The sequence below is a fragment of the Pan paniscus genome, chromosome 1 (genome assembly GCF_029289425.2).
Source record: "Pan paniscus chromosome 1, NHGRI_mPanPan1-v2.0_pri, whole genome shotgun sequence".
In the NCBI taxonomy this organism is placed as follows: domain Eukaryota; kingdom Metazoa; phylum Chordata; class Mammalia; order Primates; family Hominidae; genus Pan; species Pan paniscus.
Genome location: NC_073249.2, coordinates 18,205,144 through 18,228,149, shown reverse-complemented (window position 1 = coordinate 18,228,149; position 23,006 = coordinate 18,205,144). Strand labels below are relative to the sequence as shown.

The window sequence follows — 23,006 nt, the reverse complement described above, 5'->3', positions numbered from 1 at the left end:
GTCTGGCGTCTGACGTCTTACCCTCCACAGAATCGGAAGTTCTGGACTGCAGTTGAGTGGAAATGGGCAACGGCGGGCGGAGCGGCCTGCAGCAGGGGAAGGGGAACGTGGGTGGGGTGGCAGCGACTCCTACTGCTGCCTCGGCCTCCTGCCAGTACAGGTGCATCGAATGCAACCAGGAGGCCAAAGAGTTGTACCGAGACTATAACCACGGTGTGCTGAAGATAACCATCTGTGTGAGTTGTCAGATGTGGGGTGCCCTTGAGAAGAAGATGGCGCGGTGGGATTTGGGGACCGCGAGGAGCAGGGTCCTCTGATACAGTCTTTAGTTCGGTAGTTGACATTCCCGCCCGGGATCTTTGCATGAATATCTGTACTGATAGAGAACTCAGCTACCCGACAGCGCTTTTCTCATACTGGGGCATATTTGGGTGATATGACCTAAGCCGGCGAACGGACCGGACCGACAGACAGAGGTAGATGTGGGCATTTTGCAGAGAAATTTAAAGATCAATTAGGTTGACATTTTGGTTCATGCCAAAGCTACTTCCTTCTAGCTCTTCTCCCTTTTACAGAGAGATGGTACCATCCTTACCCTCCACAACCCATGTTGAATTCACCTACGATGCTTTTTAAAGGTTTCATCAATTGTCGTTATTGGATGTCTACGGTGTACAAAGCATTATGCTAGACGTTGGTGGTACAAAACCCAAAAGTGAGGAAGTAAAAATTCTCATTTCAAGGTGTTCGTAGAATACCCTTGAACTTTCTGATGATTTTCCATCTCAGAGTTAAGGCCCGAATCCCTGAACTGGCTTATAAGGCTCTATGGAGTCTCCTGCTACTCTTTCCCTTCTTTATTTTACGGCAGAGAGAATAATCTTATGTTTAAAGAGTCTACAAAGTTGGAGGTTCTTTGGGGGTATTAATTAGCAAAGAACCTGTCACAGAATAGACAGTACATTTTTGTCCCATTTCAGATCTTGTGATTTTCTAATCTCTTTAGTAAATTATGGTCTGTAGTAATATACAAGAGAATTGACAAACTGAGTGTATACCTGTATAATCTGTCAACCACATAACGTTCTGGTGCATACACCCTCAATTTCCTGTTCCTCTCTCAAGTACTTTCCCTCTTTTGTCAAAATGTCAACCCTTGTTAAATCCAACATATTGCCTGGTCTTGTCCCTGTACCCATGCAGCAGTACGTTGCTGGGGAAAAACAAATTTGTGACGATTAACCTCATATAGGCCTTTCATGATTTCTGGCAATCTTATTTCGGTGTTTTTTTTTTTCTTTCTTTCTTTCTTTTTGAGATAGAGTTTCCCTCTGTCACCCAGGCTGGAGTGCAGTGGGGCACTCTTAGATCACTAAAACCTCTGCCTCCCAAGTTCAAGCAATTCTCCTGCCTCAGCCTCCCGAGTAGCTGGGATTACAGGCCCACACCACCACGCCAGGCTAATTTTTGTATTTTTAGTAGAGACCAGGTTTCACCATGTTGACCAGGCTGGTCTCGAACTCCTGACCTCAAATGATCCACCCACCTCGGCCTCCCAAAGTGTTGGGGTTACAGGCATGAGCCACTGCGAAAACAGAAGAGAACTTCCACCAGGTTTGCAACAACATAAACCCAATACTAGCATTTGTTATTTCTTTACTGTACTGTCTTCTTCTGCCTTCTGCTGAATCATTCCCACCAGCATGCATACTGTTACTTATTCCATCAAAAAAAAAAAAACCAACACCACCAACAAAATACACTTGCTGCCACTTCCCCCTTTAGCTTCTGCTCTTTCTTCTTAATTAGAAAGCAGACCTTCTAAGATATGTTTGTACTGTCTATTTCCTTTCCTAGTTTCTCTTGAACCTGCTTTAGTCACGTTCCCACCCGCATTTCATTAGAAACTGTTCTTGTTAAGATCACCACTTCCACTTTGCTAAATCCAGTAGTCAATTCTCAGTTAATGATCAGCAGCATTTTACCTCATTACTTCCTCCTCCTTGAAATGCTGTGTGCGCTTCCCAGGATTCAGTGCTCTTCTTATTGTCTTCTTACTTCACTGGCTATTACCCCTCAATCTCCTTTCTGCTTTTGCTTCACCTCCCTTACCTCTTAATCATGGTGTATTCCAACGCATAGTCATCGTGCCTCTTTCTGTCTGCATGCTTTCCCTTGAAGAGCTCATTCTGTCTCATGGCTTTAAATACCGTCAAAATTTTGACAATTTCCAAATTTATATTTCTACCCTGAACCTCTTCCCTGAACTCCAGACTTAAATGTCCAACTACCTACTTGACTTCTCCACTTGGATTTCAATAGACAGCTCAAATATACCCATCACAGTTAATGGTAACTTTACCATTTTAACTCCTAAGACCAAGAAACCTTGGTGTCATCCCTATTGCTACTCTTCCTCTCACATCCCATATTCAGTTATTCAGCAAATCCTGTTCTGTCTTCAAATTATGTTCAGAATCCACTACTTCTCACTACTGCTGCTACAGTCCTCATCCAAGCCACCATGATGTCTACCTGAACTATTGTTGTAACTCCTATCTGGTCTCCCTACATCATCCTTGCACCTCTTCAGTCTTCTCTCCACACAGTAGCCAGGGACTGATCCTTTAAAAATGTAATTTAGATCATATCATCTCTTTGACCAAAACTTTCTGATGATTTTCCATCTCAGAGTTAAGGCCTGAATCCCTGAACTGGCTTATAAAGCCCTGTGGAGTCTCCTGCTACTCTTTCCCTTCTTTATTTTACCGGCAGTCCCGCTGGCCTCCTGGTGTTTCTCAAACCAGGCAGGTTCCTTCCTCAAGGCCTTTGCACAATGCCTGGAGCACTCTTCTATCAGGTATCTGCGTGACTAATTCCCTTACCTCCTTCAAACATCTCAGAGAGTCTACTCTGACTACCCTATTGAAAAGTATGCTATGCTTCCCAGCTTTATCTTTCTCTATAGCACCTATCTTCTTGTAATCTTGTATATAATTGACTTAATGTTGTGTGTCTTCTCCTACTGGAAAGTAAGCTACACAAGGACAGACATTCTGTCTGTTTTATTCATTAATGTAGCTGTATCACCCAGAACAGCAACTGACATTTAGTAGCCACTCAGTAAATGTCTGTTGAATAAATGTATCACTTCCAGGTTTTTAGATTAGCATATGCTTGGCCATCCAGGTAGGAGGAAGAGAACAAGATCTTATATGTGGTCTAAACTTAGTAACTTTTGGACTGGTCCAATTAAATGGTCAGTTTGGAAGATGATAACCACATAACTGAATATGGTCTGAAGAAAAGCTGGTATTTGTATATGCATTTTAGTTAGTAGTCTTTAATAATACAAAAAATCTCTTTTTGTTGGCATTAAGCTAACAAAATCCCTTTGCTAAACAGCAGGTGTTTATTTTGTTTATGGAAAGGCAAAATAATTATTAGATAGCTGTTTAGGTCAACATTCACTTCCCCCCTCCCCTTTGTTCCCTAACATCATACTCTTTCTCCCAAGAGATGGACTTTGGAGTTATATTTGGAATATTGAATGGTGGCACAGTACTTTATGGATTCGTTATTGTCCACAGTCATTCCATAATAAGACAGAGTGTGTAATGGCCTTGTCGCTATCATGCTAATGCATACTAAACTTTAGGCCATAATAGCACGACTCAGGGAAAATCATTTTGTTGATGCCAGACTAAAAAATTAAACCATGAAGCAATGAATTATTTTAAAGGCCCTCCAACCTCTGAGATACAAAAAGTAAGAAGTTTTTAAACATTAGACCATGTGTTGTGACATAATCTCCAGAGTTTCTAAGTGGTTACTCATATATACTTTGGTCTCTTCCCTGCCAAACTGGGAGTCAGCAAGATCCTCAGCCTGATCGCCCACGTGTATTTTTCATCCCAATCTCCTTTCCTTTTGCTCTGCTTGTTTCTTCGCTGCCATTCCTCCCAGCTTGCCTTTCTGTGTTTCTCTGACTTTCCTCTAATATATCATGTGTCCCTTGCTTTTAACCAATCCTGCTGCTTCGGTTCTTTACAATTATAATTATTATAAGTATGCTTAAAGATACAGTACTTTCGGCCAAGCACGGTGGCTCATGCCTGTAATCCCAGTACTTTGGGAGGCCAAGGCAGGCGGATCACGAGGTCAGGAGTTCAAGACCAGCCTGACCAACACGGTGAAACCCCATCTCTCTAAAAATACAAAAATTAGCCGGGCGTGGTGGCGCACTCTTGTAATCCCAGCTACTCGGGAGGCTGAGGCAGGAGAGTCGCTTGAACCCGGGAGGCAGAGGTTGCAGTGAAGCTGAGATTGCGCCACTGCACTCCAGCCTGGATGACAGAGTGAGACTCCGTCTCAAAAAAAAAAAAAAAAAAAAGTACTTTTTATTTGCTATAGGGCTTGGCTTATTTTAAGTGCACAGATATTTAACAAATTCATTATTATGTTAACAAAACAAAACTCCTGTAAGAGTCTCCTAAGTTTCCATTTCCTTCAGCACTACAGCATTGGGCTCCCACCCTTGGGATCCTAGATGCAAAGATGAATGAGACACAGCCCTACCCTTGAGGAGCTTAAAGACTTAAAGAAGGGAAGGGAATGCTCCTAGAGATGACAGGAAGGAAACAGCAGGAATATTTATGAAAAAAATTGGTTTGGCCGATTTATATTCTAAAAGAGATCTGATTCATTAGGCATTGGAGAACACAGCAGGACAGAGGAAGTCATATCCATGTTTAGACAGGTGGTGGAAGCAGCCTGAATTCCCAGAGTATGCTTGGTCCTTGCGTTGTAGGGATTCTTTAGAGGAAGATTTTTCTCTTTTCAGGATACTTGCCTGTAAAGTAGTAAATGAAACAATTTTGCCAAAATAAGAAACATAGTTGCTAAATCTGGGCAGGTGTGATGATTCACACCTATAATCCCAGCACTGTGGGAGGCTAAATCACAGATCACTTGAGGTCAGTAGTTCAAGACCAGCCTGGGCAACATGGTGAGACCACCCCCTGCCCCCCACCCATCTATACTAAACTACAAAAATCAGCTGGGCATGGTGGCACACGCCTGTAGCCCCAACTACTCAGGAAGTTGAGGTGGGAGGATCACTTGAGCCCGGGAGGCAGAGGCTGTAGTGGGACAAGATCCCGCCACTGCACTCCGGGCCTAGGCGACAGAGTGAGACCTTGTCTCAAAAAGGAAAGAAAAGAAAAGAAACATATATACTAAATTGAATAAATACAACTCCCAGTGGTCTGCTTTGGGATGTCTACATTTGTTTCGTGTGTGTGTGTGTGTGCGTGTGTGTGTGTGTAGTTTTCCTCTTCACATTCAAGGTGAAGGCAGAGGGAAAGGAAGTTGCAAGCAGCACTTAAGGGAAAAGCAAATAATAGAGGGAGAACAAGGAAAGTGAGGTGTAAACTTGTTGTGCCCAGGGGTGTTAGAGAGAACGCCACACTTTGAGACGAATTAAGAGTCCTTTATTAAGCCGGCGGCCAAAGAGACAGCTAATGCTCAAAATTCTCTCCGCCCCGAGGAAGGGGCTTGATTAACTTTTATACCTAGGTTTAGGAAGGGGAGGGGGACTCAAATGCAGTAATTCTACAGAAGTAAAAACATGCAAGAATCAAAAGAAGCAAAATGGTTACAGAGAGATAAACAACTTAAAAGACAAATGGTTACAAGAAGAGCAACGGTACCAGGTGCAAGGTTCTAAATCCTTCATTATAATTAGATATAGGGTCTATGCCGGACACGAATTCAAGGTTTTATGTTGTTATCTCTTTGAGAAAAATCCTGGGAACTTCATACATTGTTGGTGTTAGTACCTTATCAGTTAATTGGGCTCTTTTGAAATGCTGAGTATCTGTTTACCCAGGCCAACTCCTTACGGAAGGGGGTTGCGTAAGGAGCCCTTAGTGTCTTGTAAATTAAGAGGTCAATTGGAGTTTGTCCGGCCTTCCCAGCTAGAGAGAGTCTTACTTACATGAGAAGCAAAGCTAGGTGATTAAAGAGACAAGCAGGACAAAATTCAAAGTAACGAGTTAGAGTAAAAACAAGGTTAGGCGTTTCAAACTGACTGAGAGGGAACCAGCAAACTTTAATGACTTCTCAGCATTTATAAAACATGCCGAATGCTAAGAAGGGAAATGGGCAAAGCGCACAGCATATCACATACTACCAGAAGCTGCCTCCTCTGATTTCATATCACCCTGTGCTTATCCCATTGTAGCCGTTGGATGTTACATAGTCTGATGACTGTGGTCATGAGACCGTATCATAGAGGCATGTTTGTCTTCTGTTTCTAAACTGTTAGATCCTTGAGGATAGAAACTGTGGCTGAAGGTGAATATCTAGCACCTTGGAAGTTCCTGGTCCATCAAATGGCCAAGAAAAGAGAGCGATTGTTATACATGTAATAGCCACTCCAAAGACATTTGTCAAACAAATGAATGCAAAAGGAATAACAGCTGCTGTGTCTCCTGGTGCTGGTTTCTGCCTACTTCCTTCCAAGTATTGTCCAGATCCCCAGCCTTAGACTTGTGATGCTGTCCAAAAACGGGTTTTAGAGAATATTTAAAGGACAGAGAGAGGACCCCTGACTTCTTAGGGTTTCCATTTTAACATGAAGCAGCCTCTCTGGTGTCCCAGTCTTGCATGTAGAAAGGAAGGAGATGTGTTCCATGTGAGTAGCCAAGGGAGACCTATCAAACAGCTGTTTGTCATGGACATGGAATTTCTGATTCTGGGGCTTCTGTTTAGATTCTGGCTTACTCCCTGCTCAGGTAAAGAACTGCAAAAATATTAACTCCTTATGCCTCAGTTTGATTAAGCAGAATTTTTTTTTTTTTTTTTTTGAGACGGAATCTTGCTCTGTTGCCCAGGCTGGAGTGCAGTGGCGTGAACTCAGCTCACTGTAAGCTCCGCCTCCTGGGTTCACGCCCCATTCTCCTGCCTCATCCTGTAGTTGCTGGGACTACAGGCACCTGCCACCACGCCCTCCTAATCTTTTTGTATTTTTTTTTTAGTAGAGGTGGGGTTTCACCATGTTAGCCAGGATGGTCTCGATTTCCTGACCTCGTGATCCACCTGCCTCGGACTCCCAAAAGTGCTGGGATTACAGGCATGAGCCACCACGCCTGGCCCTGATTAAGCACATTTAAGTTTGAGGTAACAGCACGTCTCCCTTCATTGGATCACTCGGTAACTGGAAAACATACCTATTCTTGTAATGACACAAATGAAGTGGAGAAGCTATTTAAATTGGGAACACATCCAATGTTTTATTACATTTGAATTGCAGGGTCAATATTCTTCAGTGCACTTCATTTTTCTTCCAGCACTTTAATGTAATTAAAAGGCCAGCCTAGAATGTTTTTACACTCGCAACTCTTCTATTTTATCTTCTCAAAGTTTCCAAATGTTACGCGTTTGAATTGTAGCCATTCCAGTAGTCCCCATTCTCTTTGGGATATATGTTCCAGGACCCACAGTGAGTGCCTGAAACTACAGATAGTATGGAACCCAATTACCATCTGTTGGAACACGTTTCTGTTCGTGCCTTCCACCCACAAATGTAATACTTTTCCTATCTTTTTTTTTTTTTTTTTTTAAGAGAGAGACTGAGACAGGGTCTTGCTTTGTTGCCCAGGATGGGCTCGAACTTCTGGCTTCAAGCGATCCTCTCACCTCGGACTCCCAAAGTGCTGGTATTACAGATGTGAACCATGGCACCTGGCCCTGCCTTTTCCATCTTAGCACTTCTCACATACTGTGGCCTTAATTTTTGCAGTTTGAAATGCCACAGCAAAACTAGCACAATTTCTTTTCTTTACAGTTGCACAGGTAGAAGATTCATTCTTACTGTAGATCTTAACCTCAGCATAAGATTGGTTTTTTCCTTATTAGTTGAGAACTTTCACCTTTTCACTTAAAGCATTTTACAGCTTCTCTTTGGCTGTAAAATTGCCAGCATCACTACTCTCATGCTTTGGGGCTATTATTAAATCGAAGAAGGGTGACTTGAACCACAAGCACTGCAGTACTGCAATCCTCAATCCTGTTAACCTGGACAGCGACTAGATGACTAACAGGCGGGGAGCATCTGCAACGTGGACACGCTAGACAAAGGGATGATTCACATCCCGGACAGTGGAGCAGGACAGCATGCAATTTAAAACTTATGCTTATTTCTGGATTTTTCCATTTAATATTTTCAGAATGCTGTTGACCTCGGGTTACAAACTGCAGAAAGCAAAACTGTGGCTACGGGAGGACTGCCGTAGTTTTATAAAGTGAATAGTAGCATTGATGCAACTTTGTGAATAGTACTGCTTTAGAGGTCACATTTCTAATGAGCTTGTTTGTGTACACCTGCGTTTTTTATGTTCTAATGATGTTGGAATTTGGTAACATTGTAATCACATGTGTCTAGAGAATCTGAACTCAAAATTGGTGACCCTTCAGGGGGAAATAAAGCCATTTAATGTGAACTGCTAAGAGCCAAGGGAGCCTTGATTTTGGAACCTAGAGCTAGGCTGCACAGCCTAGTTCCTTGCACAGCCCAGCACTCTCCAGACTCTACAGACAGTAGAGTCTGTCTCTACTCTAGCAGAGAAAGACCATTTTCTTTCCATATCCTTGATGTTACTGGAGAAAAACCCAGGCTTCCCCTGTTACCGGCCACCTCAGGATCATTGGGATCATGCCCCATTCTTTACCTACTTGCAGCTCTCAGTAGTTCTGGGGACAAGGTAACTGCTGAGTACTTTTCTCCAAATCATGTGCCAAGAACCATAAAGTCAGGGGCATCTAGCCAAGAGGCAACAATTTATCAATGAAAGTGCATTATAAATGTATTTATTTTGTAATAATTGCTACAAATTGAAAGTAGAATTGGACATAGAGTCTCTGTAGATTGAAAGTAAAATCTTCTGGAATACTTTCCTGCCTAAACTCAGTCTTTAAATTAGATATATTTTTAGCTTCTTGAATATGAGGTTAAAATATTAATATTCCTAGCCTAGAAGATTATATTTAGTCCTTTCTGAAACCCTTTCTTATATAGATGAACATTTTGTATCTGAATGGAAGTTTATATAAATAATTGCTAATATGGCCATATTGCTATCTGTGTCCAAAATAGACTCTGCTGTTTTGAAATCCTTGAGGATTTCAGAAAGTAAACATTTGCTTGTTCTAATATTATCTTGCATTATTTCAGAAATCCTGCCAGAAACCTGTAGACAAATATATCGAGTATGATCCTGTTATCATCTTGATTAATGCTATATTGTGCAAAGCTCAGGCCTACAGACATATTCTTTTCAATACTCAAATAAATGTAAGTTGTGATAATTTCATTTTTTAATTTTATTTGATGCTGTTGCATTTTAAAAGAATAATAAGAATTTTAAACAGAAGTAAAGAATATTATAAAAGAGGAAAAGAAATTCTAATGTGAGAGTGGGTCTTTTATTGCAACATATCTGGAAGTTTCTAGAAATAATAGATGTTGATTTTGAAAGGTGCACAATGCTTAGTGAGTGTTTAAGAATATGGTCACTGGCAGGAAACTGACAAGCCATGATCTGAATTACCTGCTAGTAAGTTGAAACAATCATCACTGGTTTTTAACAGAATACAATTAGACATATCCAGGTAGGGAGAGAATTATACCTAAATGAGTTAAGCAAACATTAAAAGAAAAATGTTTTTTAAAAACATAATTTATTGCATTTTATACTTTGCTATTAAAGGAATGTATAAGGTAAATAACATTCAGTTTAATCAAAGTCCTGATTTATAAAGTTGAATTTTTCAAAATAAACTTTTAGTTTATTGAATTGTGAACTCTTTAATAGTTTGGGTAGAGTTGACAGATAACATACAGGACAGTCAATTAAATTTGAGTTTCATATATACCATGAATTAATTTTTTAGTATAAGAATGTCCCAAATATTTCATGGAACATACTTATACAATAAAAATGGATTCATGGTGTGTGTGAAACTCAAATTTAACTGGCGGTCCTGTTATTTTATTTATTTATTTATTTTTGAGACGGAGTCTTGCTCTGTCACCCAGGCTGAAGTGCAGTGGTGTGATCTCGGCTCACTGCAGCCTCCACCTCCTGGGTTCAAGTGATTCTACTGCCTCAGCCTCCCAAGTAGCTGGGATTACAGGCACGCATCACCACGCACAGCTAATTTTTGTATTTCTAGTAGAGATGAGGTTCACCATGTTGACCAGGCTAGTCTGGAACTCCTGACCTCAAGTGATCCTCCCACCTCAGCCTCCCAAAGTATTGGGATTACAGGCATGAGCTACTGTGCCCAGCTCTTCCTCACTTTATATTGATGGAGAAAGTTCAACCTGAAGGAGGAATACATAGAAAAAAGCCAATTTTTGTTGCCTAGTATTTTTTATTTTAGCCAAAATTTCAGACTCTTAAGAATTAGGTTTTAATTGTTCTCTTTTAACATATCGAGTCATACTCATCCAGCTGGAGATATTTTTAAAAAACTGATGTTCAAACTAATAGTTTCTATTCAATATCATGGAATCTTCAGATTAAATCTGTTCTCTTACTGCTGTTCCCACATATACATGAATCACTTAAGTTTTTTGCTTGATTCTGTATAAAGGACAGAAATCAAAAATGTATAATGAAAGGTGAACTACTATTTAAAGCAGTGATTCTTAACTAGGGGCGCACATTAGAATCCCCCCAGAACTGTTTCAAAATATGGATGTCTATGTTGTACTATGAAGATTCTGAATCAGGACCGGGGCTCAGACATTTAAATTTTGAAAAAAATCTCCCCATGTGCTTCTGATGGACATTGCTGATTAAAACTCACTGATTACAAAATGACTACAATTAGCCACTTAATTGGGCAGTCCTGAATTTGAAAAGTGACTAGGTGGGATGCCACAAATACTCTGTACCTGTTGATACTAGTGCAACTGGGTTTCCTTACCTAATTGAATGGCAATGTCTTTGACTATCAGATCCATGGAAAACTCTGCATATTTTGTTTGCTTTGTGAAGCATACCTGAGGTGGTGGCAGCTTCAAGATTCCAACCAGAATACTGCCCCTGACGACTTAATCAGATATGCTAAGGAATGGGATTTCTATAGAATGTTTGCGATTGCTGCTTTAGGTAAGGAGATGCCATGCTTTCCATTCTTAGTTAACTATTCTTACTTAACTAATCTGGTTAAAACTAAGACATGTAGTCTTAATTGTTGGTAAGAAGAGCTAGTTAATGTGGGACTTAAGATGAAATTTTCAGCTCTACCACTACTAACCTACGAGGTGAGTGTGTTTGAATCACCTGCTTTTTAAAAATTTGTTACCACATATATGATATGGAAATAGTTATGCTTATCAGATTAGAAAGTTTCATAAAATATTTTGAAGCACAATATTGTTGATAAAATTCTTTTATTTTTATTAGTATATATTTTTTAAGACAGGGTCTCACTCTGTTGCCTAGGCTGGAGTGCAGTGGCACAGTCACAGCTCACTGCAGCCCTGAACTCCTGGGCTCAAGCAATCCTCCTGCCTCGGCCCCCCCAGGTAGCTGGAACCACAGGTATGCACCACCACACCATGCACCACCTCCAGCTAATTTTTGTATTTTTTTGTTGAGATGGGTCTTTCCGTGTTGCCCAGGCTGGTCTTGAACTCCTGGGCTCAAGCAGTCCTCCCACCTCAGCCTCCCAAAGTGCTGGGATTACAGCTGTGAGCCACTGTGCCTGGCCAATAAAATTCTTAATGTTTAAGTTTTGATTATCCAATCTGAAAGTTAGCTAAGTCCTATCTTTATTAATAGAGATAATTGCCAGATATTACCCAGTGTATTGTACTAATTGCATTATACTAATGCAGTGTATTTAATAGAGTTTGGTTTTTTTTTTTTTTTTTTTGAGACGGAGTCTCGCTCTGTCGCCCAGGCTGGAGTGCAGTGGCGCGATCTCGGCTCACTGCAAGCTCCGCCTCCCGGGTTCACGCCATTCTCCTGCCTCAGCCTCCCGAGAAGCTGGGACTACAGGCGCCCGCTACCACGCCCGGCTAATTTTTTGTATTTTTAGTAGAGACAGGGTTTCACCGTGTTAGCCAGGATGGTCTCGATCTCCTGACCTCGTGATCCGCCCGCCTCGGCCTCCCAAAGTGCTGGGATTACAGGTGTGAGCCACCGCGCCCGGCCGAGTTTGGTATTTTTTGTTACTTATCTGAGTGCATGCAGGGAATTTGGCTACTCCTCAAAATTCCTTAAGTTCAGGAAGTGCTTTTCAGAATTTCACTTCATAAGTTATTGTTTTCCTAGTGTCAGAATTGTGTTGAGCTAATTTCTGTGACTATTTTATTGCTAGTTCCACGCTTCTCTGCTTCTCAACTCTTTGATTATAATGAAATCTTACTTTAGTAATACTAAGTCTCCAGTCCACTCCAATATCACATTTCTGGGCTGTGTGTCTTCTTTTGTCCTCTTTTTTTCTCTGTCTGCTTTCGCTCTCTTGGTCATGTAACCTGTCTGCTGAGAACTCTCAAATGTCCATCTAGACCTTTCTCCAGACCTCCAGACTCTGCATCCCTCTGCCTTCTCAACATCACCACTTGGATGTCTAATAAATCACCATACCCATAATTAAGCTCCTCATCTCTCTGCCTCTACCACAGCCTTCTCCTTCTCAGTTGTAACTCCATTCTTTTGGTTGCATTCACCAGAAAACCTTGCAGTCATCCCTGATGCCTCTTTCTTTGATACCCCATAGTCAGGTCATCAGGAAATCCCATTGGCTCCACCTTCAAAGTACTTCTACTTTTTTTTTTTTTTTTTTTTTTTTTTTGAGACGGAGTCTCACTCTGTCGCCCAGGCTGGAGTGCAGTGGTGCGGTCTTGACTCACTGCAACCTCTGCCTCCTGGGTTCAAGCAATTCTCCTGCCTTAGCCTCCCGAGTAGCTGGGATTACAGGCACGCGCCACCATGCCTAGCTAATTTTTGTATTTTTAGTAGAGACGGCTTCACCATGTTGGTCAGGCTGGTCTCGAACTTCTGACCTCGTGATCCGCCCGCCTCTGCCTCCCAAAGTGCTGGGATTACAGGCATGAGCCACTGCGCCCAGCCACACTTCTACTATTATACTACTGCTACCCTCCATTCCCTCCACGGCTGCCACCCTGTTGCAGGCCACTCTCATCCTTCACCTGCGTGACTACAGTAGCCTCCTTGTTTGCTAGCCCAGTTCTCCAACTGTGTATTTGCACGCAACACAGAGTAGTCCTTTTCAACCAAATCAGATCATGTCACTGTTGTGCTAGAACACAGTAGCTCCCCGTTTCACTCAGAGTGCAAGCTGAAGTCTTTACAGCGGGCCTTGTACTGGAATCTGCCCCTCCCACTGCTTCTCTCATTTTATCCACAGCTGTCATCTCCCATGTCTACTCTGACCCTCCCCATCTAGTTAACTTGCTTCAGAAACACTGGATGAGCTTCCACCTTAAGGCCTTTGAAGTGGCTCTTCCTGTGCCTGGAATGCCTGTCCCCCTGATGCCCAGATGTCTGACTCCTGCATACCCCTCAAGAGTTGGCTAAAATGACACTTTCTAAATGAAGTGTACCTCTGACACTCCTGATCTCCTGTTCCGGCTCTACTTTGTTTTTCTTGTGGTACTTACTATTTAACATATCGCAGAAGTTATTATCTTTTGTTAGTGCCTTTCCCCACTAACATATCAACTGAATGAGGTCAGGGCTCTTTGTGTTAGTCACGGTTGTAGCTCAAGCACTTAGGTGCCTGGCCCAGGTGCTTAATAAATATTTGCTCAGCTGATTGAATGAATGATTGCATACATTCATCCACGCACTCTTAACTTGAGCAAGTCACCATCAGTTACACTCGGTGATTATTCATTCACTATTCATTATTATTCATTCCCTTAAGAAATATTTTTAAATACTTATTAGGTGCCAGTTACTACTTTAGGTACTAGAGATATATCCATGGAAAATACATAGAAAAATCTCCGCCTCCATTATTATGTAATTACTAAGGCTTATGACAGCTTAACCGCCATGATGTCCAGTCTATCAATAATTTTGTATACAATTTGGACTTTGCAACAATTTAAAATATTTGAAATATACAAAAGAATATGTTAACCTTTTTATCTTATGAAACATAATACTACTGAAAACATCCTTGAGCACATCATCTAGCCCAAGAACTAGAACCTAATATGATTTTAAACCTTAAAGCAAAGCCTCTTAAAAATTTTTTTCAATTTTTATTTTTTTAAGAGTGAAGGTCTTGCTCTGTCACCGAGGCTAGGGTGCAGTGGCACAGTCATAGCTCACTGCAGCCTGGAGCTCCTGGGCTCAAGGGATCCCCCTGCCTCCGTCTCCTGAGTAGCTGGGACTACAGGTACATACTACTGTGCCTGGCTAATTTAAAAAAAAAAAATTTATGTAAAGGCAGTATCTTACTCTGTTGTCCAGGTTGGTCTTGAACTCCTGGGCTCAAACAGTCCTCCCATATGGGCCTCCCAAAGTGCTCAGACTGCAGGCATCAGCCACTGTTCCTGGCCCTTCTTAAAATTTCTAAAGATAAACTGTTATATGTCCATATTTTGTATATACTATTAAAAACCAGGCTTGTTTTTAAATGGGTTGGAATTCCTATAGCAACTACTCTGTAGTAGATATTTTGATGCTTAATCAGAAGTTTCTTTCTACTATTACTTAACTTTTTTATGTGTCTTAGTCTAATCCCTAATTAGACTGTATAGTCCAAAAGAATATCTTGGCTGGGCGTGGTACCTCACACCTGTAATCCCAGCACTTTGGGAGGCCAAGACAGGTGGATTACTTGAGCTCAGAAGTTGGAAACCAGCCTGGGCAACATGGCAATATTCTGTCTCTACAAAAACTACAAAAATTAGCTGGGCATGGTGGCATGTGCCTGTAGTCCTAGCTACTTGAGGGGCAGAGACAGGAGGATCGCTTGAGCCCAGGAGGTCAAAGCTGCAGTGAGTCATGTTCATGCCACTGCACTTTTGCCTGGATGACAAAGACAGACTCTGTCTCAAAAAACTAAAAGAATATCTTACATAAATAAAGCGTTTTATAATTTAAAAACTGCTTTTACAGGAATTATTTAATTTTCACAATCATCGTCTGAGGTAGGTAGGTTAGGGGTTCCCCCATCTATAGCTGCAGAAACATAGATGCATACATTTTCCCGAAGTCTCACAGTGGGTCACTATCAGTGCTGAAACTGAGGAAAGTCTCCCAACCCCCTTCAGTGTTTACCACACTGGAGTATTCTATAGGTAGGTAGCAGCTCCTTCTGAACTGACCTGATTGATGAGAGCCTGAGGGCTGGTGTAGTTCCATAAATCTCGTAAATCCTAAATTTAAAAGATGTGGAGGTTATCTAGTCTAGCCTGTGTGGTGCAAGAAATCTTTCTGTCTAGACTCCTGAGAGATGCTGTAGCTTTGAGTGTCTCCAGTGACAGGAGTCAACCCACCATTGTTAGATGGTTCTTGTTATTTGCTATTCATTCACTATTTATTCATTCAAGGAATTATTGTTATTTTTATCCAAAATCCAAGCTTTACAATCTACCTGAGTACATTCTTGTAGCTGACAAGCCTTTTAGTTATTTTGAAGGGAGATAGCATGTCTCCCTTGAAGAATACATCATATTTCATGGAGGTTAACCATCCTAATTTTTTTTTTTTTTTTTTTTTTTTTTTTGAGACGGAGTCTCGCTCTGTCGCCCGGATGAGTGCAGTGGCACAATCTCGGCTCACTGCAAGCTCCGCCTCCCGGGTTCACGCCATTCTCCTGCGTCAGCCTCCCGAGTAGCTGGGACTACAGGCGCCTGCCACCACGCCCAGCTAATTGTTTTTTGTATTTTTAGTAGAGACGGGGTTTCACCGTGTTAGCCAGGATGATCTAGATCTCCTGACCTTGTGATCCGCCTGCCTCGGCCTCCCAAAGTGCTGGGATTACAGGCATGAGCCACCGTGCCCAGCCCCTAAATTATTTTTATTGATCCTAATTACCTACATTTGGAACCTCTTTAGTTTGGCTTTATTAAGTTTAAAAAAGAGGATAGTTGTTTCTGCTGTAATATAATACATGTGTCCAGAGAAACCTGATTCTGCAGAAACCTAAACTGCTAATAACATAGCTTATATGGGAAAAAATAAAATAAGGGACTGGCCACTCAGAATGGATACAGCTGGGTAATCAGATGACTAACAATCCTAATAAAAATTACAGCACAGTTAAAAGAGATGTTAAATTCCTAGTTAATAGAAGCTGAACAGATTGTGCTGTGTTCTGACCGTAGGACACAGTGGAACTATTGCTGCTGTTAATCTCGACTCTGTCCTATGAATACTTTTTGGAAGTGTAAGGAATTGCATTTTAAAATGTTGTTAAAATGAGTAAAGGAAGTCTCAGTTAACAATATTAAAAAATCATGTGGATAATAGGCACTTAAATAGTGGAAGAATGCACAGAGAAAAATGTCTTCCTGTGTTATCCCATTCTTAGGATAGGTCCCATCTTTCAGACTGAAAAGCCTGCATTCTCCTGTTTTATTCTTTGGAGATCTCTTACACTGAAGATGTTTAAGCAGAATCTTACTTCCTTCAAGGAACTTCAGAAAGTTGATGATTACAATTCTAATGGAGTTACTTTTTCTTCAGTGGATAATGTTTCTGAAATTATACCAGCAGGATCTAATACAAAAGCCAGGGGTTTATTTAAAAAAAAAACACACACACACAAACAAAAAGAAGAAGAAAAAGAGATTGTGATCTTGAGAAAGTATTTCTTATGAAGTCAGCTGATAAGCTGTATTTTAGAATGGTGGTTTATTTGTTTTTAAGGGGATATATTTTGGATGGGGACATTCATACTTTTATTTTCCATTTCTTCTTTAGAACAAACTGCCTATTTTATTGGCATTTTTACCTTCCTGTGGGTAGAACGGCCCATGACGGCGAAAAAAAAGCCCAACTTCATTTTGCTGCTGAAAGCATTATTATTATCTAGCTATGGAAAACTCTTGCTGATTCCAGCTGTCATTTGGGAACATGACTACACATCTGTGTGCCTCAAACTCATTAAAGTATTTGTTCTTACATCAAATTTTCAGGCAATTAGAGGTATGTTTATGTGTTTATTCTGCCTTCTCAGTTTTCAACCCATAAAAAGCTTAAAGCCTTGTTTCTGGGGTGCAGTTTTTATATAACCTGTTGAACACTGGAATTCTTCATCGCATAGTAATAATACCTAACACTTCTATAGCACCTTATACATAGCAGGTACTCAGTGTTTGTTACATTTAACTATATAGTACTTTATAGTTTTCAAAATGGTCTCATATGCATCATCTCTGTCCTGTGAGGTTAGTAGAACTGCCATTATTTGATTTTATGAATGAGCTCCTGGGGCTCTGAGGGCTAAGTGGCTTGTCCGAAGTTACATGGCTGGGCAGTTATCAAGTCAGGAGAGAATGCTGAGTATCTGCCTCTCAATCCAGGACAATTTCTACTATACCAGGAAGAGCAGCCCTGTGTGTCTTCATTTTTCCCATATATTGTACATAGTGCTATTTTATTTATTTTTATTTTATTTATTTTTTTGAGATAGGGTGTCACTTGGTCACCCAGGCTAGAGTGCAGTGATATGATCAGAGCTCACTACAGCCTCTACTTCCTGAGGTCAAGTGATCCTCCCAACTCAGCCTCCTGAAAAGCTGGCCACAGGTATATGCCACCACACCCTGCTAAATTTTTGTAGAGACAGGGTTTCGACATGTTGCCAGCCTGGTCTTGAACTCCTGGGCTCGAGCAGGCTGTCCACCTTGGCATCCCAAAGTGCTGGGAACAGGCATGAGCCGCTGTGCCTGGCCGAAGTCCTATTTTAAATGAACTTATTACCTGATACTTTTTATCAGAATGCTTGTCATCTTGCAAACTGTGACACTGAAAGTATCATTTTGTTGTTGTTGTCATTATTCTCTTATAGCCTTAGAATTTTTTGTTTTCTCCTTTGATATTCACGGGAATCTGCCGCTTGATATGAGGAGAAGGGGCTCAGTGTTTTGTTGTAAGTAGAGGCTTTGGTTCTCTAAAAACGTGTAGATGGAAAAGTGGGAGAAGGTAACAGCATAGATTAATAAGAACAAACATTGATTTTTCCAAAAACAGCTTTACAAAACAATTCATACTACCCCAAAATTTACATGTCAATATCGTTTCATTAATTCTGAACTTATTGGCTGCCTTCTCCTTTCCAGTGACCCTAAACATCAACCGTAAGCTCTCCTTCTTGGCCGTGTTGAGTGGCTTACTGCTGGAAAGCATCATGGTCTACTTCTTCCAGAGTATGGAATGGGATGTTGGAAGTGATTATGCCATCTTTAAATCTCAGGACTTCTGAAGAGGTACTGAAAGCATGTAGTGGTCATGCATTCAGACATGTAGCCTTCTCAAATAAGACAGATGTCATTGTAAAAGAAGTCGGTGCCCTTACATAACCCATTCTCTAGCGTCTAACTGCCTCTAGGTCACCCTCATCTTCCTCAAGGACTTTACTACATGGCCCCCAGGGGTCTTCACTTTAGTTCCTTTTGTCACCCTCTGGGACATCAACATCCATGTTTTTGTTGCTTCTAGGGTCCTATCCTCACAATTTTTCTAATACCTCCACTCCCACCCATTCTACTAGGATTGCAGACTCTAAAACTGTCTCCTACCCTTCCCAACCATTCTCCACCCTCCCTTCCCCCATGCCAGGTTTTTGCTGCCTTTCTCACCTCTTAGTCTCTTGACCTCTCACTTTCGCTACTTCTGACCTGCCTTGCCTCTTTTTTAACCACACCTGGAACCTATAGGCTGTGTTGTGCTCTTCTCTGTTAGTACCTTGACATCCATAAGCCTTTTGCCTTCCATCATACGTGCTTTGCTAAGGCTGTTTGGGTGAGTCTTGCCACCTGTCTCCTAGAGAGCCTCGCAGTGTTTCCTGAGCAGCCACCTCTGCCAGTGCACAGAACCTCAGAAGATGTCATGCTGCTCCTGTGCCTTCATAGTCACCTCCAGTGACCCTCCCATCAGAGGGCCATACCTTGATTGTTCTGTTCTGGTCGTCCCCTTTGTGTGCTCTGACTTTGCTGAGAATTGAGACCTTCACCAGTTCCTTAAGCTTCCCTCTTCACGTCAGTTCCTCTTCGGTCTTCCTCATTCTTTCCTCCTTCTCTCCTTCCTATCTCATGTTGTGCTCAGCTTCCTCTCTGGGGCTGTTTCTGACCTGTGGGTGTACCCCTCCCTCCAGTCACAGCCAGACTGTGGATGGCAGCCTCTGTGTTAGGAAGCAGGACCTTAGGCAGGATCCCGGAAGGCTGGGCCAGAGAGTGAGGAAAACACTGGAGCAGAGGGACACAGACCCCCGTCAGGGAGAGTTGAGGCTGCGCTTTGGTCTCTCCCTCCTCGCTGTTACATCCTCCTTGCAAGTAGCGGCTGTAAAGCTTCTCTGCCTCTCCTAACATGCCATCCTCCATTCCTGTTGCCTCAATCTCTCTTCATGCCCAGCTAATCCTCCTTTTTGGGTCTTCAGACATATCGCTGCTTCATTGATCCTCTCTCCTGTATAGCAGCTCTCTCCCCTCTGCCTATGTACATGCACAGCTCTTCATTCCAGAACAGTTGATGTAAGCCTGCTTCCCCTGTTTCTTCACTGCCTTTCCTCTTTGTAAAACATACTTTCACCCAGAGTCTCTTGAACCTATGCTCCTAAAATTCACAAGGAGAGCAGGGCACAGTGGCTCATTTCTGTAATCCCAGCACTTTGGGAGGCCGAGTCAGGAAGATGGCTTGAGCCCAGGAGATCAAGACCAGCCTGGGCAACATAGTGAGACCCCATCTTTACAGGAAAAAAAAAAAAAAAACAATAGCTGGGCATGGTGGCATACACCTGTACTCCCAACTACTCAGGAAGCTGAGGTAGGATGATTGCTTGAGCCCATAAAGTTAAGGCTACAGTGAGCTGTGATTGTGCCACTGCACTCCAGCCTGGGTGACAGAACAAGATCCTGTCTCAAAAACAAAAAAATACACAAGGAAGCCAATTCCTCCTTGTTTTCTGAGTCCTCCTCCTCCCTTAGCTCTGCTCCAGAAACCTCTGGCTTTTGGCTCCTGCTGAAACAGGCCACCCAGTCCCTTCCCATTAGATCTTTCTTCACTGACTTCTTTACCTGTGCCAGGATTCTGTCCTCAGCCCTCTTCCTTCCCTTCACTGTGCACATAACTGTGTACTTTCCTTCCAGGCCTCATACCTCCCCTCTGCCAGGTCCCCTGCCTCCTACCAGGACGGTCCTGCCATTACCTCAAGTGTCCACGGGTCTGATGTGGAATTCGGTGTCACCTGCACTCTCCTGTTGAAGCAGAGTCCTTTTCTGATAACATTTCTCTTGAAATGCTCCTCATCTCTTTTCACCCACACCTCACCCTCTCCTGCCTAAAGGTTCTAACACCTCCAAACCAGCCTGCAACCCATACTGCTGCCATATAAGTCTTCATGGAGCACCATTCCTGGGGGCCTTCTCAATTTTTCCATAATTTCTGATTGCTGACATAGGAGTTTCTTGTGTCTTTCTGAAGAATGTCTTTAGTTTTCTCTGAGCATTAGTGTGGCCCTCCGTAATGTCATCATCCTAATTCTTCTCCCCAGGCATGTTCCTACTTAAGTTCCACATCCACCACAGGTCCTCTCTTCTCCAAACTTGCCTTATGCTCTCCTTAGGTCCTGCAGGGCCCTTGTCTCCACCTAACCAGATACGGTCAGCTTTGCCTCTCCATGGAATAAGTGAAGACTTTCCAAAAACTCCAGTTTGCAGTGCTTACTTTTTCCGTTGACCTCCTAGTGCTCAGCTTAACACCTACAGCAGTCACGTGCCCAAGAACTTCTGACATTGCCCCAGGGTCAGATCTTTTGTTTCTACTTTTCATAAGTGCATCTGCTTGTCTGACAATCAATTATAATTTATAGTTAGGAAAATAAGGTCACATATCTTGAATCACTTGAAAGCCATTACCCTGTTTTTTATTATCTCATGTTTTATACTTATCTATGTCTGTCTGGTATTAAAATTTCATGTGTTTATGCCTCACTCTCCCAGCCTGTTCAGAAGTCTGGTGCTGGGAGAGGCATGCCTTGGGTTCCTTTGTATCCACCTTAACTCAGGGCCTGCCCTAGTGTCTGTCAGTTTGATTTTCAGCAGAACGTGCCATTCTAAATACATCCTTTATTTTTCACAGGTTTATTCTTCTTTACTATCTGTGGCATGACCAGCTGTATCTGAAAGAGAAAAGACATGAAATATAAACCAACCTCCTCATTTCTGTTGAGTAAAATGAAGCAAAGATTGGAAACACTTTCTGAAAAAGAAAGCAATGATAATAGCAGTGGATACCCACCCCCACAAATGCACCCAAGAGACAAGCCATTTACATACAGATATTCACAGTCACACATAGAAACACCCACATGGACACAAGGAATGTTGCTGCAGTGACTGAATGACATGCAACAGGTGAAGGTTTATACGTTATACACAAGGCCAGGTAAGCGCTCATAATTCACACATAATAAAACATCTAGGTTTCATTCCTTTGACATGTTTATATCTTTTTAATTTAAATGTTGTTACTGGCTTAAAATATTTTGTGTTCTTATAATAGAAAAGCTTTTAATAAAGTCTTTCAGAATAAACCAAGTTTTTGTAAATTTTCAATTCAATAATTAAGGTTATCTTTAAAATTGGATGATCCAAAAATAAGTGATAATGAAAACCACTGAGTTATATACTTTGCAAGGGTAAATTACATCTGAATAAAGCTGTAATTAAAAACAAATAACACCTCTCCCCTTTCCACTCTCCCTGTTTCATTCATTTGTTCTTTCACTATTATTCATGCCACAGATACTTACTGAGCACCTGCTATCTCTGTGGCAGACCCTGTGGTTACAGGGGTGAATAAGACATGATCCCCTTGAAGCTTACTGGGCAGTGCTGGATTTGAAAGTATGAGTAGAGAATCACAGTGCAGTGCAATGAAGAGGTGGGGATAGGGTGCTCGGGCAGTACAGAGTAGCAACACCTATTGCAGCATTTGAAGTTGGGAGGGCTTTGGAGAGGAAGGGGAAAGAAAAGGAACTTTCCAGTATCCCTGCTGGAGAGAACAAGAACACATGCTGAATTAGAGGGTGGAGAGTGTGTCGGGGGGTGTGCAGGGCCTGAAAGTACATAGACACCTGGGCGAGGCTCGGCAGTGGGGGCTTTACAGTGACACTAGGAAGTCATGTAAATAAGGGTTATGAAGAGCCTTTTGTAATTTGTCCCCAAGGACTGTGAAACCAGCACAGCTAGTTAAACAGAAGAATCCAAAGATTAGAAAAAGTTAATTGGAGTAACATCTCAAAACAGCCACAGGACAGAGAGGACCATTGACCACCAGATGGAGCCTGTAAGTGTTAAGGGGAGAGAGAGAGAACAGGATTCAAAGGCACAACCAAAAGGAAAAGGTCAGTTAAAAACAAGTGTCAGAGGCCATCCACGGTGGCTCATACCTATAAACCCAGCACTTGGGGAGGCTGAAGTGGGCAGATCACTTGAGCCCAGGAGTTTGAGACCAGCCTGGAAAACATGGCAAAATCCTGTCTCTACAAAAAAAAAAAAAAAAAGCCAGGCTTGGTGGCACACAGCTGTAGTCCAAGCTACTCAGGAGGCTGAGGTGGGAAGATCACTTGAGCCTGGGAGGCAGAGGTTATGGTAAGCCAAGATCGTGCCACTGCACTCCAGCCTGGGCGACAGAAAAAGACTCATCTCAAAAAAAAAACAAAAAAAAATTGTCAGAAAAAGTAATAACTAAAAATGTAATACATCAATGACCATTTTGCAAATC

The 23,006-nt window shown here is 42.0% G+C and overlaps 1 protein-coding gene across 1 annotated transcript; it reads left to right on the top strand.

Annotated features, from left to right (window-relative positions):
* The first annotated feature begins 8 nt into the window (after positions 1–8).
* ARV1 (ARV1 homolog, fatty acid homeostasis modulator) lies at positions 9–21,813 on the top strand. Its single transcript, XM_003824470.5, has 6 exons — positions 9–236; positions 9,236–9,355; positions 11,027–11,180; positions 16,983–17,207; positions 18,344–18,490; positions 21,360–21,813. Exons 1-5 carry the CDS (start codon positions 63–65, stop codon positions 18,484–18,486), a joined length of 816 nt encoding a protein of 271 aa, XP_003824518.1. The 5' UTR covers positions 9–62; the 3' UTR covers positions 18,487–18,490; positions 21,360–21,813.
* The last annotated feature ends 1,193 nt before the right edge of the window (positions 21,814–23,006 follow it).